Source organism: Lepisosteus oculatus, chromosome 1 (genome assembly GCF_040954835.1).
Source record: "Lepisosteus oculatus isolate fLepOcu1 chromosome 1, fLepOcu1.hap2, whole genome shotgun sequence".
In the NCBI taxonomy this organism is placed as follows: domain Eukaryota; kingdom Metazoa; phylum Chordata; class Actinopteri; order Semionotiformes; family Lepisosteidae; genus Lepisosteus; species Lepisosteus oculatus.
The window spans coordinates 14,917,418-14,932,499 of NC_090696.1; the positions used below are offsets into that span (position 1 = coordinate 14,917,418).

At 54.6% G+C, this 15,082-nt stretch overlaps 1 protein-coding gene across 4 annotated transcripts in view; it reads left to right on the forward strand.

Moving 5' to 3' along the window:
• agap2 (ArfGAP with GTPase domain, ankyrin repeat and PH domain 2) overlaps nucleotides 1–15,019 on the forward strand; it is a 36,968-nt gene extending 21,949 nt beyond the window's left edge. For 2 of the 4 annotated variants that reach the window (XM_069199120.1, XM_069199115.1), the window contains exons 7-19: nucleotides 642–763; nucleotides 4,222–4,377; nucleotides 4,613–4,696; nucleotides 5,770–5,874; nucleotides 6,700–6,868; nucleotides 7,006–7,125; nucleotides 8,283–8,420; nucleotides 9,151–9,210; nucleotides 9,695–9,846; nucleotides 10,538–10,628; nucleotides 10,875–11,097; nucleotides 11,299–11,578; nucleotides 12,363–15,019. In XM_069199120.1, the coding sequence (XP_069055221.1) occupies nucleotides 642–763; nucleotides 4,222–4,377; nucleotides 4,613–4,696; nucleotides 5,770–5,874; nucleotides 6,700–6,868; nucleotides 7,006–7,125; nucleotides 8,283–8,420; nucleotides 9,151–9,210; nucleotides 9,695–9,846; nucleotides 10,538–10,628; nucleotides 10,875–11,097; nucleotides 11,299–11,578; nucleotides 12,363–12,569 (1,907 nt within the window). In that variant the 3' untranslated portion in view covers nucleotides 12,570–15,019. The remainder of the gene's footprint in view (nucleotides 1–641; nucleotides 764–4,221; nucleotides 4,378–4,612; nucleotides 4,697–5,769; nucleotides 5,875–6,699; nucleotides 6,869–7,005; nucleotides 7,126–8,282; nucleotides 8,421–9,150; nucleotides 9,211–9,694; nucleotides 9,847–10,537; nucleotides 10,629–10,874; nucleotides 11,098–11,298; nucleotides 11,579–12,362) is intronic. The other 2 variants (XM_069199123.1, XM_069199116.1) reach the window with 1 other exon arrangement.
• The last annotated feature ends 63 nt before the right edge of the window (nucleotides 15,020–15,082 follow it).

Genomic DNA, 15,082 nt, shown 5'->3' on the forward strand with positions numbered 1-15,082 from the left:
AAGACATTCTTGCCATTGCTGAGCACACCTCTCTGTCTCGGGGTTTGGGCCTGTCCGGGTGCCAGTGGGTGCCATCAGTGCTTCAGCATGTCAGTCTGTCTGCCTGTCAGTCTGACAGCCTGTCTGTTCGGTCAGTGTATCTGTGTGCCAGTCTGTCTGTCTGTCTGTCTGTGTATCTGTGTGCCAGTCTGTCTGTCCTGCCAATGTATCTGTGTGCCAGTCTGTCTGTGTATCTGTGTGCCAGTCTGACTGTCCTGTCAGTGCATCTGTCTGTCTGTCTGTCTGTCTGTGTATCTGTGTCCCAGTCTGTCCCGTCAGTGTATCTGTGTCCCAGTCTGACTGTCCCGTCAGTGTATCTGTGTGCCAGTCTGTCCTGTCAGTGTATCTGTGTGCCAGTCTGTCTGTCAGTGTATCTGTGTGCCAGTCTGTCTGTCCTGCCAATGTATCTGTGTGCCAGTCTGTCTGTCCTGTCAGTGTATCTGTCTGTCTGTGTATCTGTGTACCAGTCTGTCTGTCTGTCTGTCAGTGTAGCGGTGTGCCAGTCTGTCTGTCTGTCAGTGTAGCGGTGTGCCAGTTTGACTGTCATGCCAGTGTAGCTGTGTGCCAGTCTGTCCTTGTTGACGATCTCCTCTTTGCTCCAGCTGCTCAGAAGATGGCTCTGATGAAGAAGCAGGGTGCTCTGCTGGCCTCCTGCAAGTCCCTGCCCAACTCCCCCAGCCACTCAGGCGGCTCCACGCCAGTGTCAGGAGCCTTCCCCGGACAGGTGAGCGAGATCACCCCCACTAGCCTCTGTCTGCCCCCATCTCTCACTCAGTCCCCCACCTGCCTCTCCAGGCAGGGACCACTCCTGTCTCTCTCTCTCCAGGCCAGTAATGGGCTCAGAGCAGTGACTACTCCTGTCTCTCTCTCTCCAGGCCAGTAATGGGGCTCAGAGCAGTGACTACTCCTGTCTCTCTCTCTCCAGGCCAGTAATGGGCTCAGAGCAGTGACTACTCCTGTCTCTCTCTCTCCAGGCCAGTAATGGGCTCAGAGCAGTGACCACTCCTGTCTCTCTCTCTCCAGGCCAGTAATGGGGCTCAGAGCAGTGACCACTCCTGTCTCTCTCTCTCCAGGCCAGTAATGGGCTCAGAGCAGTGACCACTCCTGTCTCTCTCTCTCCAGGCCAGTAATGGGCTCAGAGCAGTGACTACTCCTGTCTCTCTCTCTCCAGGCCAGTAATGGGCTCAGAGCAGTGACTACTCCTGTCAATTCAATTCAATTCAAGGTGCTTTATTAGCATGACCGATGGGTACAATCAGTGTTGCCAAAGCAAATAAAAATAATAAAATTAACATAGAACAAAACAAAAAATAGAAGTAAAATAAAATCTACAGACATGTTACAGACATTTACAACAAAGACATATTATATAATATTGACATACTGTAGGCAGCTGGGGCATTATTGGGAGACGGACTCACTGTTCCTCAGGCTGTGACAGGAGATCACATACTGGGCTGCCAGATCAACTGAGTTCCCTCCTCCCTCTCCCAGTAGGATTGGGACCTGTTGTGGTTTTGGCAGGTGTGGGAACTCTGGGATTAGATTTCTGAATTTCGGGAAGAATGTTTCTCTAATCCCAGAGTATCTGTCACAGTGCAGTAGGAAGTGCACCTCTGTCTCTATTTCTCCCTGCTGGCAGTGGGAGCACAGCCTGTCCTCTCTGGGCAGCCAGGTCTGCCTGTGTCGCCCAGTTTCTATGGCCAGTGTCCTGTCTCTCTCTCTCCAGGCCAGTAATGGGGCTCAGAGCAGTGACCACTCCTGTCTCTCTCTCTCTCCAGGCCAGTAATGGGGCTCAGAGCAGTGACCACTCCTGTCTCTCTCTCTCCAGGCCAGTAATGGGCTCAGAGCAGTGACTACTCCTGTCTCTCTCTCTCCAGGCCAGTAATGGGCTCAGAGCAGTGACTACTCCTGTCTCTCTCTCTCCAGGCCAGTAATGGGGCTCAGAGCAGTGACCACTCCTGTCTCTCTCTCTCTCCAGGCCAGTAATGGGCTCAGAGCAGTGACTACTCCTGTCTCTCTCTCTCCAGGCCAGTAATGGGCTCAGAGCAGTGACTACTCCTGTCTCTCTCTCTCCAGGCCAGTAATGGGGCTCAGAGCAGTGACCACTCCTGTCTCTCTCTCTCCAGGCCAGTAATGGGGCTCAGAGCAGTGACCACTCCTGTCTCTCTCTCTCCAGGCCAGTAATGGGGCTCAGAGCAGTGACCACTCCTGTCTCTCTCTCTCCAGGCCAGTAATGGGGCTCAGAGCAGTGACCACTCCTGTCTCTCTCTCTCCAGGCCAGTAATGGGGCTCAGAGCAGTGACCACTCCTGTCTCTCTCTCTCCAGGCCAGTAATGGGGCTCAGAGCAGTGACCACTCCTGTCTCTCTCTCTCCAGGCCAGTAATGGGGCTCAGAGCAGTGACCACTCCTGTCTCTCTTTCTCTCCAGGCCAGTAATGGGCTCAGAGCAGTGACCACTCCTGTCTCTCTCTCTCCAGGCCAGTAATGGGGCTCAGAGCAGTGACCACTCCTGTCTCTCTCTCTCCAGGCCAGTAATGGGGCTCAGAGCAGTGACCACTCCTGTCTCTCTCTCTCTCCAGGCCAGTAATGGGCTCAGAGCAGTGACCACTCCTGTCTCTCTCTCTCCAGGCCAGTAATGGGCTCAGAGCAGTGACTACTCCTGTCTCTCTCTCTCTCCAGGCCAGTAATGGGGCTCAGAGCAGTGACCACTCCTGTCTCTCTCTCTCTCCAGGCCAGTAATGGGCTCAGAGCAGTGACCACTCCTGTCTCTCTCTCTCCAGGCCAGTAATGGGGCTCAGAGCAGTGACCACTCCTGTCTCTCTCTCTCCAGGCCAGTAATGGGGCTCAGAGCAGTGACCACTCCTGTCTCTCTCTCTCTCCAGGCCAGTAATGGGCTCAGAGCAGTGACCACTCCTGTCTCTCTCTCTCCAGGCCAGTAATGGGGCTCAGAGCAGTGACCACTCCTGTCTCTCTCTCTCCAGGCCAGTAATGGGGCTCAGAGCAGTGACCACTCCTGTCTCTCTCTCTCCAGGCCAGTAATGGGCTCAGAGCAGTGACCACTCCTGTCTCTCTCTCTCCAGGCCAGTAATGGGGCTCAGAGCAGTGACCACTCCTGTCTCTCTCTCTCCAGGCCAGTAATGGGGCTCAGAGCAGTGACCACTCCTGTCTCTCTCTCTCCAGGCCAGTAATGGGCTCAGAGCAGTGACCACTCCTGTCTCTCTCTCTCCAGGCCAGTAATGGGGCTCAGAGCAGTGACCACTCCTGTCTCTCTCTCTCTCCAGGCCAGTAATGGGCTCAGAGCAGTGACCACTCCTGTCTCTCTCTCTCCAGGCCAGTAATGGGCTCAGAGCAGTGACCACTCCTGTCTCTCTCTCTCTCCAGGCCAGTAATGGGGCTCAGAGCAGTGACCACTCCTGTCTCTCTCTCTCTCCAGGCCAGTAATGGGCTCAGAGCAGTGACCACTCCTGTCTCTCTCTCTCCAGGCCAGTAATGGGGCTCAGAGCAGTGACCACTCCTGTCTCTCTCTCTCCAGGCCAGTAATGGGGCTCAGAGCAGTGACCACTCCTGTCTCTCTCTCTCTCCAGGCCAGTAATGGGCTCAGAGCAGTGACCACTCCTGTCTCTCTCTCTCCAGGCCAGTAATGGGGCTCAGAGCAGTGACCACTCCTGTCTCTCTCTCTCCAGGCCAGTAATGGGGCTCAGAGCAGTGACCACTCCTGTCTCTCTCTCTCCAGGCCAGTAATGGGCTCAGAGCAGTGACCACTCCTGTCTCTCTCTCTCCAGGCCAGTAATGGGGCTCAGAGCAGTGACCACTCCTGTCTCTCTCTCTCCAGGCCAGTAATGGGGCTCAGAGCAGTGACCACTCCTGTCTCTCTCTCTCCAGGCCAGTAATGGGCTCAGAGCAGTGACCACTCCTGTCTCTCTCTCTCCAGGCCAGTAATGGGGCTCAGAGCAGTGACTACTCCTGTCTCTCTCTCTCCAGGCCAGTAATGGGGCTCAGAGCAGTGACCACTCCTGTCTCTCTCTCTCCAGGCCAGTAATGGGCTCAGAGCAGTGACCACTCCTGTCTCTCTCTCTCCAGGCCAGTAATGGGCTCAGAGCAGTGACCACTCCTGTCTCTCTCTCTCCAGGCCAGTAATGGGGCTCAGAGCAGTGACTACTCCTGTCTCTCTCTCTCCAGGCCAGTAATGGGGCTCAGAGCAGTGACTACTCCTCCTCTCTGCCTTCCACCCCTGTGGTTAGCCACCGGGAACTAAGAGGGGGTGACGGAGGGCCGGGCTGCACCACTCCAGGGTCTCTCCACCGAGCCCCCCGACGGAAGCCCTCCATCTTCACGGTCAGTCTTCTCTCCTCTCGGTCCCTCTCTCAGTCTGTCGGCTCATGTGTCCTGTCATCTCTCTAACGTTCTGTCAGTCTGTCTGTCTCTCTGTCTAGCTGTCGGTCTGTCCATCTAGGCATTTGTGTGTCTGTCCATCTGACTGTCCGTCTAGCTTCCTGTCTGTCTGTACCCCTCGGTCTCACTGTCTGTCCATCCAGCCCCAGTCACCCCACCTTCTCCCTCTCCGCCTCAGAACCGGCGTGGCAGCGACGCAGAGAAAAGAAGTGTGGACAGCAAGGGGGACATCGGCAGCGGCAGGGTCATCCCCATCAAGCAGGTGAGCTGGACAGAGACAGGGTCACTCCATCAAGCAGGTGAGCTGGACAGTGGCAGGGTCACTCCATCAAGCAGGTGAGCTGGACAGTGGCAGGGTCGTCCCCATCAAGCAGGTGAGCTGGACAGAGACAGGGTCATCCCCATCAAGCAGGTGAGCTGGACAGAGACAGGGTCACTCCATCAAGCAGGTGAGCTGGACAGAGACAGGGTCACTCCATCAAGCAGGTGAGCTGGACAGTGGCAGCGTCGTCCCCATCAAGCAGGTGAGCTGGACAGAGACAGGGTCATCCCCATCAAGCAGGTGAGCTGGACAGAGACAGGGTCACTCCATCAAGCAGGTGAGCTGGACAGTGGCAGGGTCACTCCATCAAGCAGGTGAGCTGGACAGTGGCAGGGTCGTCCCCATCAAGCAGGTGAGCTGGACAGAGACAGGGTCACTCCATCAAGCAGGTGAGCTGGACAGTGGCAGCGTCGTCCCCATCAAGCAGGTGAGCTGGACAGAGACAGGGTCATCCCCATCAAGCAGGTGAGCTGGACAGTGGCAGGGTCACTCCATCAAGCAGGTGAGCTGGACAGTGGCAGGGTCACTCCATCAAGCAGGTGAGCTGGACAGTGGCAGGGTCACTCCATCAAGCAGGTGAGCTGGACAGTGGCAGGGTCTTTGACCCCTTGACCTTTCAGTCAGCCAACGTTACACACACAGGTGTGAAAAGGAGTATGAAAAGTGTTACTGAGTCACACACTCCATCAGGATTTCCATCATGCCCCTTTAATTTTACGTTCCATTGCACTGACTATATTCCACCATGACAGGACAGGCAGTCCATCAGAAGACTGATTGCTGGATGAGTGTGTCTGGTGCGTTAATGGCAACTTGGGCCATTGCGGAGTCCAGATGACCAGTGGTACCAAGAATCATAGTGCCATCTTCATTCTTAGACTGTTCTTTCACTGCCTCTTTCCAGAGCTGGACATCCTGCATGTGATATTCTGCATTCTGATGTATCTCCTTGTTTGTCCCTCTCTCCTCTGCTTGTCCTTCTCTCTGACTCCCTGTCGCTGCCCTGTGGACAGAGTATCCTGCTGAAGCGCAGCGGCAACTCTCTCAACAAGGAGTGGAAGAGGAAATACGTGACGCTGTCCAACAACGGAGTGTTGTCCTACCACCCCAATGTCAATGTGAGTTCGCACACAGCTACACAGCAGCACAGTGTCAACACAATGTCCACACAACAACGTGACTGAAACTTATCACGCACTGCCGGACACTGAGGCTCAGGCTAAGCAGCGGTTTAGTGCACCCTGGTGGCCCGAGTGGGTATTGATCTGTCGTCTACTTCTGTGAGGTTCATTCCTTACACATACATGATACAGAAACATCTTCATTCATTAAAGGCTTATTTGCTCATAAGGAGACTTTTCTGGACACTCCACTCAAAGTGCGCTATAGGTAATGGGGACTCCCCTCCACCACCAATGTGTAGCCCCAGCCTGGATGATGCGAAGGCAGCACACAACGCTCACCACACACCAGCTCTCAGTGGGGAGGAGAACAGGGTGGTGAAGCCAGTTCAGAGATGGGGATTATTAGGAGGCCATGACTGGTGAGGGCCAGGGGGAAATTTGGCCAGGACACTGGGGTAACATCCCTACACTTTTCGAGAAACACCTAGGGATTTTTAACAACCTCAGTTTAATGTCTCATCTGAAGAACGGTGCCTTTTTTTATGGTATAGTGTCCCTGTTATTGTACTGGGGCATTAGGACCCACACAGACCGCAGATTGAGCGCCCCCTACTGGTCCCACTAACACCTCTTCCAGCAGCAGCCTTAGTTAAGGTTAACTGAGCTTCCCTTCCTTTTATCGTGATACAACCAGACCTCTGTGCGCAAACATGTGCCGTTGAGAAGACAAGGAGCCAAACAATGGGTCTCAGAAAGGAACAAAAGGACTCAGATGCCTGTGTTTGCATGTGCGTAACCTCTGACCTCTAACCCTGGCAGGACTACATGCAGAATGTCCACGGGAAGGAGATTGACCTCCTGCGCACGACGGTCAAGGTGCCCGGGAAACGCCCCCCACGTGCCGTGACGACCTGCGGCCCCTCTGCCAGTCACAACGGCCTGGTCAGAGACACGGGTGGCACTGCTGTCGGGGACGGGGTCGGCGCGGGTGAGACATGGCACACACTGCGCGGTTCGGCACACTCTCACACCGCTGTACTGCAACTGGGCTGTGCCACCTGTGTATCTTCGTTACGCTGTGAGAAACTCAGTCCGGCTCACTGTCCTCTCCCTCTCTTGCCTCAGCTCCCTCATTCCCCAGCACTCTCCTGCCCGTAGAGGAGAAGAGCGGCAGCGTCTCGCCGCGGTCGGAGAAGGGAGTCCAACGCTGTCCATCTTCGCTGTCCAGCAAGGCACAGAGCGTGGGTACGGCATGCCACACGATGTCACCCCCATCCGTCCAAACTCACTCCCTCACTGACACTCACACCCCTCACACTCTCACTCCCTTACTCCCTCACCTCCTCACTCCCTCACTATCACCCTCACACTCTCACACCCCTCACACTCTCACTCCCTTACTCCCTCACCTCCTCACTCCCTCACTATCACCCTCACACTCTCACACCACTCACCTCCTCACTCCCTCACTATCACCCTCACTATTGCCCTCATTCCTCACTCTCGCTCCCTCACACCCTCACTATCATCCTAATACCCTCACTCCCTCACCTCCTCACGCCTCACACTCTCACTCCCTCACACCTCACCATCTGTCACTCTCACACTGTCACACCCTCACACCATCACTATCGCCCTCACTTCATCACTATCACTCTCACTCCCTCACACTCTCACTCCCTCACACCCTCACTATCGCCCTCACTCCCTCACACCTCACACTCTCACTCCCTCACCTCCTCACCTCGAAACTATCACCCTCACTCCCTCACTCCCATTCTCACTCCCTCACACCCTCACTATCGCCCTCACTCCCTCACTATCATTCTTACTCCCTTCTTTCTCACTATCACTTCTTCACACCTCACACTCTATCACACTCGTTCCCTCACTTCCTCACACCCTCACACCATCTGTCACACTCTCACACTGTCACACCCTCGCTCCCTCACACCATCACTATCGCCGTCACTTCCTCACTATTGCCCTCACTCCCTCACACTCTTACTTCCTCACATCCTCACTCCCTCACACTCTCACTCCCTCACCTCCTCACTATCACCCTCACTCCCTCACTATCACTCCCACTCCCTCACTTCCTCACTCCTTCACTCCCACTCTCACTCCCTCACTTCCTCACTATCGCCCTCACTCCCTCACTATCACTTTCACTCCCTCACTTCCTCACTCTCACTCCCTCACTATCACTCTCACTTCCTCACTTCCTCACTCCCTCACAGCCTCACACCCTCACACCCCTCATATCCTCACTCCCTCACTGTCACATAAATGCACCCCCACAGCCTTCCATGAAAGTCAGATGAGCCTGACATCTCTTTCTCTGCCTGCCCTGTCACTTCCACACCCCTGCTCCCCTCTCCTGCACCCCTCTCTGTCTTTAGACTCTGCTGTCGAGGGCTTGGCTAGCCCCACGTCAGTGAAGGACCACGCCCCTCCCTCTCCAATGATTGACAGGAAGAAGAACCGCAGGAAGAAGAGCATGAACATGAAGGGCGACGCAGCAATGGGACAGGCCGAGGGTGAGCAGTCAGTCAGGGGAGTCAAGGGGCAGGAGCCATTCCAAAAATGACGGGAGAGATATGGGGAAGATAAAGGAATAGAGATTTGTGGAGTGGTTTTTACATGCAGGGGAGGGACTACAGGAAAGGAGCCAGTCACAAAAGAGATGGGAGCGTTACCTACAGGGGTTTCTGCCAATGAAAGAGAAGAGGGGAGGGGCAGAGAGATGGGAGGTGGAGCCTGAAGGCAAACAAAGAACCAATAACAGAAGAGCACTGGCAGAGAGAGACAATCAGAGAATGGAGGCGAAAGGCATGAAAGACAATAGAATTAAAGATGAAGTAGTGGAGGATTTAGAAGAATATAACACCAGCTAATTAGCCACAAAAGCAAAAAGGAGCAGGGCCCCCCTCTGACTGTCTGCCATACTGCAGGAGTGTCAACACATACTAGGGGAGCAACACCAAGGGCTGTTCTTTCCAGACTCCTATGCGCCCCCTGCTGGGAAGGGTATGAGCAGAGACAGGGAGTAATGCTTGATATTGTCACCTACAGAGAGCACCATTCAAGAACTCTTCTCTCTGTCTCTTTCTCTCTCAGCAGGCAAGCTGAATAGCAGGGGTCTCGCTAGTCTTCCTCCCCTCTCCCTCTCTAACGTGCTCCTTCTCTTTCTGTCTTTTTCTCGTTCCTCCCCACTCCCCCACTTCCTGTCTGCTTCCCCGGAAACGCGCTAAACCTCTCCTTCTACAGCTAAACGCAAAATGTGGAAGCTAAAAAGCTTTGGTAGCTTGAGAAACATTTACAAGACAGGTAAAGCCAGCTGTGTGGGGCATGCTGCCGTCTGTCTGTCTCTCCTTGTCCCCTGTGCCCCTCTGCATGCTGACAGTGCTGTAGCCCGTGTGTGTGACTGTGCTCTTCTGCAGAAAGGAAGTTCGAGTTCTGTTTTCTGACATTGCATCATTAGACGTTCAAATCCCTTCTTGGTTTTTCAAAATGCTAGACTTGGCGTGGCAGACGCTGTCCTGTGAGCACACCTTAGTGGACCCAGTGGGACAGTTAGCACAGCTGTGGCCAAGCATTCTTCTGCCCAGCTAATATTGAAATGTTAATTGCTTAATTGCTACAACACATTTCCTTGTTCTTCTCCTCCACCTGAATGGTGCTTAAAGAGAGAGAAACCCTGCAGGGCTGTGGATCTAGAGCATGATGAACTGGTCATCCCTGTGCTGTAGGCAGGACAATATCTCCTTCACTGTCCATATCCTCTCCCATGTCTGGCTCCCTGTCTGTGCAGAGGAGGAGAATTACGACTTCATGATCGTGTCCAGCTCGGGACAGACCTGGCACTTCGAAGCTTCCACCCTGGAGGAGCGCGACGCCTGGGTTCTGGCCATTGAGAGCCAGATCCTGGCCAGCCTGCAGTCCTGCGAGAGCAGCAAGAACAAGGCAAGTCCCAGGCTTCTCACCAGGCCCTCTGGGAGGTCACGTCAAGGGGGGAGACAAGATGGAAACTGCTGAGCCGGGCATCCTTACTTAGGGATTAATGGCTATATTTTCTGTTTAGTATTATCATAATTTGGTGAGTAAATACAACAATTTCCCATGTATATCTGAATGAAGATCCAGTACCTTCCAGGTGATGGCTTCCACCTAGTCTGGAATCATGAATTTTGTCCTTTGCATCTTGCAAAGTGGAGCAACCCCACTGGGGGGGACCGAGGAACTGCCCTGCCTACCCATTGACCCACTCATCTCAGACACACTGAAAGCTCTGCAGCAGCGTACTGGAGACTCAGTGCTAATGGCAGGAAAGACATGTCCCTCAATGACAACATTGCTGGCCTGCCGCTGCCTGCAAATTCACCTCAAATTCAGAGCTAAAAGTACCTGTCAACTCATCCCAGCCCTGCCTTACAAAAGCTGATTTCTAAATGTAAAAGTTCCAGCTGAGGAATATGAGCAGCAAGGAAGTTTGTGGTCCCCCCGATTCTTTTCTACAGGACTGTAAACACCTCTGGCAGCCCAGTTCATTTAATTGGAGTGACAGGAAGTTGATGTGATCGGAAATCCCACCGCTTACACCAATGGCGACTGTGTCTGACCTGTCATATCTGTCTCTCTATTCATCTGTCCACAGACTCGGAGGGACAGTCAGAGCGAGGCAGTGGCGCTCCAGGCCATTCGAAACGCCAAAGGGAACGGCTTCTGCGTGGACTGCGGGGCGCCCAGTGAGTCCTTCAGCAGCTGCCCCCACACTCTCCTCATCTGTCTGCTGGAACGGATTGTGTGTCTCTTCCTGTTCGTTCTGCTCTCATACGCTGATCCATCTCTGTCCCTACACACCAGTCCTATGTCACACTATCCGCTGTCCCCTGTATTCCTGTTGGTCTGTCCATCGTAGTGCCTGAGCCGTCTGTATGTCGGCCTGAATTTCAAGCCCTCGTGCCGACTGTGCCTCTCTCCCTCTCTCTCAGACCCGACCTGGGCGAGCCTGAACCTGGGCGCTCTGATCTGTATCGAGTGTTCGGGGATACACCGAAACCTGGGCACGCACCTGTCCCGCGTGCGGTCCCTGGACCTGGACGACTGGCCGCTGGAGCTCAATCTGGTGCTCACCTCCATCGGCAACGCCATGGCCAACAGCATCTGGGAGAGCAACACGCACGGGCGGCAGAAGCCCACGCCTGATGCCACTCGGTGAGCGCAGGGCGCGAGGCGAGACGTGTGCACAGCTGCCCCGACCTACCTCAGAGCGCTGGGTGTTTGCCAAAAAACCCCACGGTTTTTTAAATGAAGTCGTTTTTGCTGACTGTTTTCCCGTGACAAGCCCTGCGCACTAGCTGCCCTGGCATGGTCACGAGCCCTGTGTCTGTGTCTGTCCGTGTGTCCGTGGAGCAGGGAGGAGAGGGAGTCGTGGATCCGCGCCAAGTACGAGCAGCGCCTCTTTGTGGCGCCGCTGCCCCCGGCCGAGGAGGGCGTGGGGCTGGCGGCGCGGCTGATCGCGGCGGTGATGGAGCGCGACCTGCCGGGACTGCTGCTGCTCCTGGCCCACAGCACCAAGGAGGAGATCAACGCCCCCCTGGCGGCCCCACCCGCGCCCCCGCCCGCGCCCCCCCGCTCCGCCCTGCACGCCGCCTGCCAGCTCCCGGACATCGTCATGACGCAGCTGCTCGTCTGGGTGAGGGCCATTTGCTTTTCCTGGGGGGGGGGGTGATGTTAGAGAGGGGGTCCTGGAGACAGTCCTGAGATGAGCAATACCGAGAGGAGACCCGACTGAGGTCAGTTATCTTGAATTAGAAGCTTGAAGCCCTAATCTAGGCCTCTAGTGTCTATACTTCCACAGATATCAATAATTGCTTGAGGAGACATCATTCCAGGCAGAAACTTCCTCTGCTGGTCTATGACACTAAATGATTAAAGGAAACAGGCCATCCCTGCAGGGATTTCAGATCGCAGTGTTTTTTCACTGCAACAAAACTGTACAGTGCAGCTCGGTCAAATGCAAGTCACTATGGTAGAGTCTGGAACAGTGCAGTATAATACAGAAAACAAGAGTTCAATTACAGAACGGTAGAACAAAATTCAATTATCTTGAATTAGAAGCCTGAAGCCCTTATCTAGGCCTCTAGTGTCTATACTTCCACAGATATCAATAATTGCTTGAGGAGACATCATTCCAGGCAGAAACGTCCTCTGCTGGTCTATGACACTAAATGATTAAAGGAAACAGGCCATCTCTGCAGGGATTTCAGATCGCAGTGTTTTTTTGCGACGCTCCTGTTGACGTCGGACGTTGTGAGCCGCGCAGGGATGTCAGACATGGATAGCTCAGTTTTAGGAGGACAAGAGTCAGTCTTCGAGGGGGCAGAAGCTCTGATGGTGTAGCCCTGGTTTCGGGCACCTGAGGGGGGGGTCGGCGGGGTCGAGTGACGGCTCTTTCTCTCGTTGCTCTGCCCCCGCAGTACGGCAGCGACGTGAAGGCGCGGGACGCCCAGGGCCAGACGGCGCTGGCGCTGGCACGCAGGGCGGGCAGCCAGGAGTGCGTCGACATCCTGCTGCAGCACGGCTGCCCCAACGAGATGCCCCCCGCCATGCCCACGCCTGGTCTCTCCCGCAAAGCCAGCACTGCCAGCCTGAGCCGCGCCAACTCCCGCAGGGGGGTGTCATAGCTGCGAACCCCAACCCCTCTACACCCTCCCCTCCCACCCCCACCCCACCCCCCACCCCCTGCTGGACACAAGCACACAGTGCACAGACAGCCTGCTGCCAGGCCAGGGACACACACACAGGCAGCGGCGGCGTTCCCAAGCGTGCAGGCTGGCAGTAAATCACCGAGGACTCGGACACACACACACAGATTCGAGGATGTGGACATACTGGCACGCAGGCAGGCCGCACCCTCATTGCACATTCTTAGCACCGATACCCAGACACAAAGCCGGTCACAGGGCCAGAGGCGCTCAGCAGTTTAAAAAAGAGGTGACCGGGATAAAAATGCCTTTGTCTCCTGCCCTGAGACAGCGAGCCGTCTCCTGGGCAGTGGGGATCGGTGCAGCACTGACGTTTCGTCTGGGGCAGCTTCACATCCCCAGTGAGGTCTCCAGTGTTGCACGTCACCGCCTCGTCCCGGAGGAGCCCCGGCCAGGCGGGGATAACGGGGCCGCTGGGAGAGTGGATCCCGCTCACGGTCCTCGGAGCGGCGGGCGCAGGGGGCGAGGCCCTCGCCGCCGCTCAGAGCCCGTCCCGGCCAGGTCCACAGCGCGGAGACCCACAGCGATGGCGCCAGTGGCACAAGGCGGGCGGAGCCAGTTACGAGAGCAGGAGCAGGTCGCCGGAGCGAGCTGCGCGTCACGGCAACAAGCGGCATGTCGTGACGGCAGGTACCGCGTCACGACGGGCGACAGCGTATCGCGGCAGCACTGCGGGTTCGGCAGCCCGTCACGATACCGGCAGCCTGCCGCGACAGCGAACAGGGCGTCACGATTGCAGGGATGACCCAAGAGCAAGGGAGCCAAGACGACAACAGACCAGGACAATGATGAGAAACTGTTGGGAAGGACAATGGCGGAGACCGGCTGGGCCACTCCGGACAGGTCTCTGCTGCAAAGCCCAGTTAGCACTCGGGCCGGCCCCCACAGAACTTCGCAGTCGGCCCAGAGCGAGCACCGCACTTTGGAGAGACCCCTCTCCGCCTGGCAGGACAGATTCGGAGGAAACAGGGTCGAGCACAAAGGGAGCTTGAGGAGGTGTTTTGGCAGCACAGGGTCCTAGATACCCCCGCGCCATTGGAAGCAAGACAGCTGGGAAGATTCTCACGAGCAATACCACTCTGCACCTTTAACACAGGAAGTAGGTGCGGACCCCGGAGCCCAACAGGTGCTCGTCTTGCCCAACCAGGTCCAGAGAGAGAGAGCGGGTGTCGAGTCCAGCCTCTGGGATCTTTGTTTCGTTACCTTTCTTGTACAAAACTGAAATTTTTAGATGTGTTTTAAAAAAAAAATCTGTGTTGTGCATTGCAAGGAAGAGTATTGCCGTCCATATCCAGTCCTTGACATCTCTCGTGCATTTGGTTATTAAACGTCGATAAGGTCGAATTACAATGAAAACGTGGGGAGCGAATTCTTACTCTCCCTGGCACGTCGTGCCACACAGAGTAATTAAGAAACCAGCAAACGAGTTGGTGTTGCTTCAGTTCAGGGAGTGAAAGAGCACAGTATTATCGGGGAGCAGGGGTGGCAACATCGTCTTGCAGAAGGTCAGAGTTTACACAAGTCTACTGCTGAGATGGTCTATTCAGATTAATAATTGAAAACTGTTCTAAAAAAAGAGTATTGTAAAATATATATATATAATGATATTATTATTGCTATTGATAATGTATGTACAAGATTGTAATTGTATGTAATGAAATTTGTATGACTATCTAGGATGACTATCTTGTCTGTAACAGGTGATGGGTTATGATTTGACGTTCAGAAATCTGCATCAGTGGTGATGTTTTTTAAGTGATGTTTTCTGTTTAAATATGCTATTTTTTTATTACGCTCAGTGTTGGATTTTTCTAATTCCTGTTCAGGTTACCGTGCTAGGCCGAGGGCCCCGGGTCTTCTCTCAGAATTCAGGCCTGGTCAGCTGTGTCACTGGGCCAGAGCACCAGGGCGGAGCTGTGTGGGTAAAATGACAAGTAACAACACTGTACAGTGCAGCTCGGTCAAATACAAGTCACTATGGTAGAGTCTGGAACAGTGCAGTATAATACAGATAACAAGAGTTCAATTACAGAATGGTATAACAAAGTACGGGCAATACAGCTCAGATCTGTGCCTGTCCAAGACAGCACAGTTAATACAGTACGTCTGGTGCAACACAGCACAGCGTAAACGGTGTCAGATCTCTCATCCTTCCAGCCCCCGAAACACAGCCTGGCTCAGCTCGGACCTGCAGGGGCTGGTGAAACGGGTGTCCAGTATCACAGGACGGAGACACACCACGCAGCGTAACATTGCGTGGGGCCGCACCGCCCAGCGCGAGGCTTCTCTTTTACTTTGTTTTTCCAAACGTGAAACTTTTATCTGCTGTAAAAAAAATAAAACTTTATATGGAAAAGGTATAAAAAAAAGGTTGGTCTGAAATCGTCTTTTGTTCTCCCTCTGCCTTGGCTCTGGCTGGCTGTGCCGCGGTG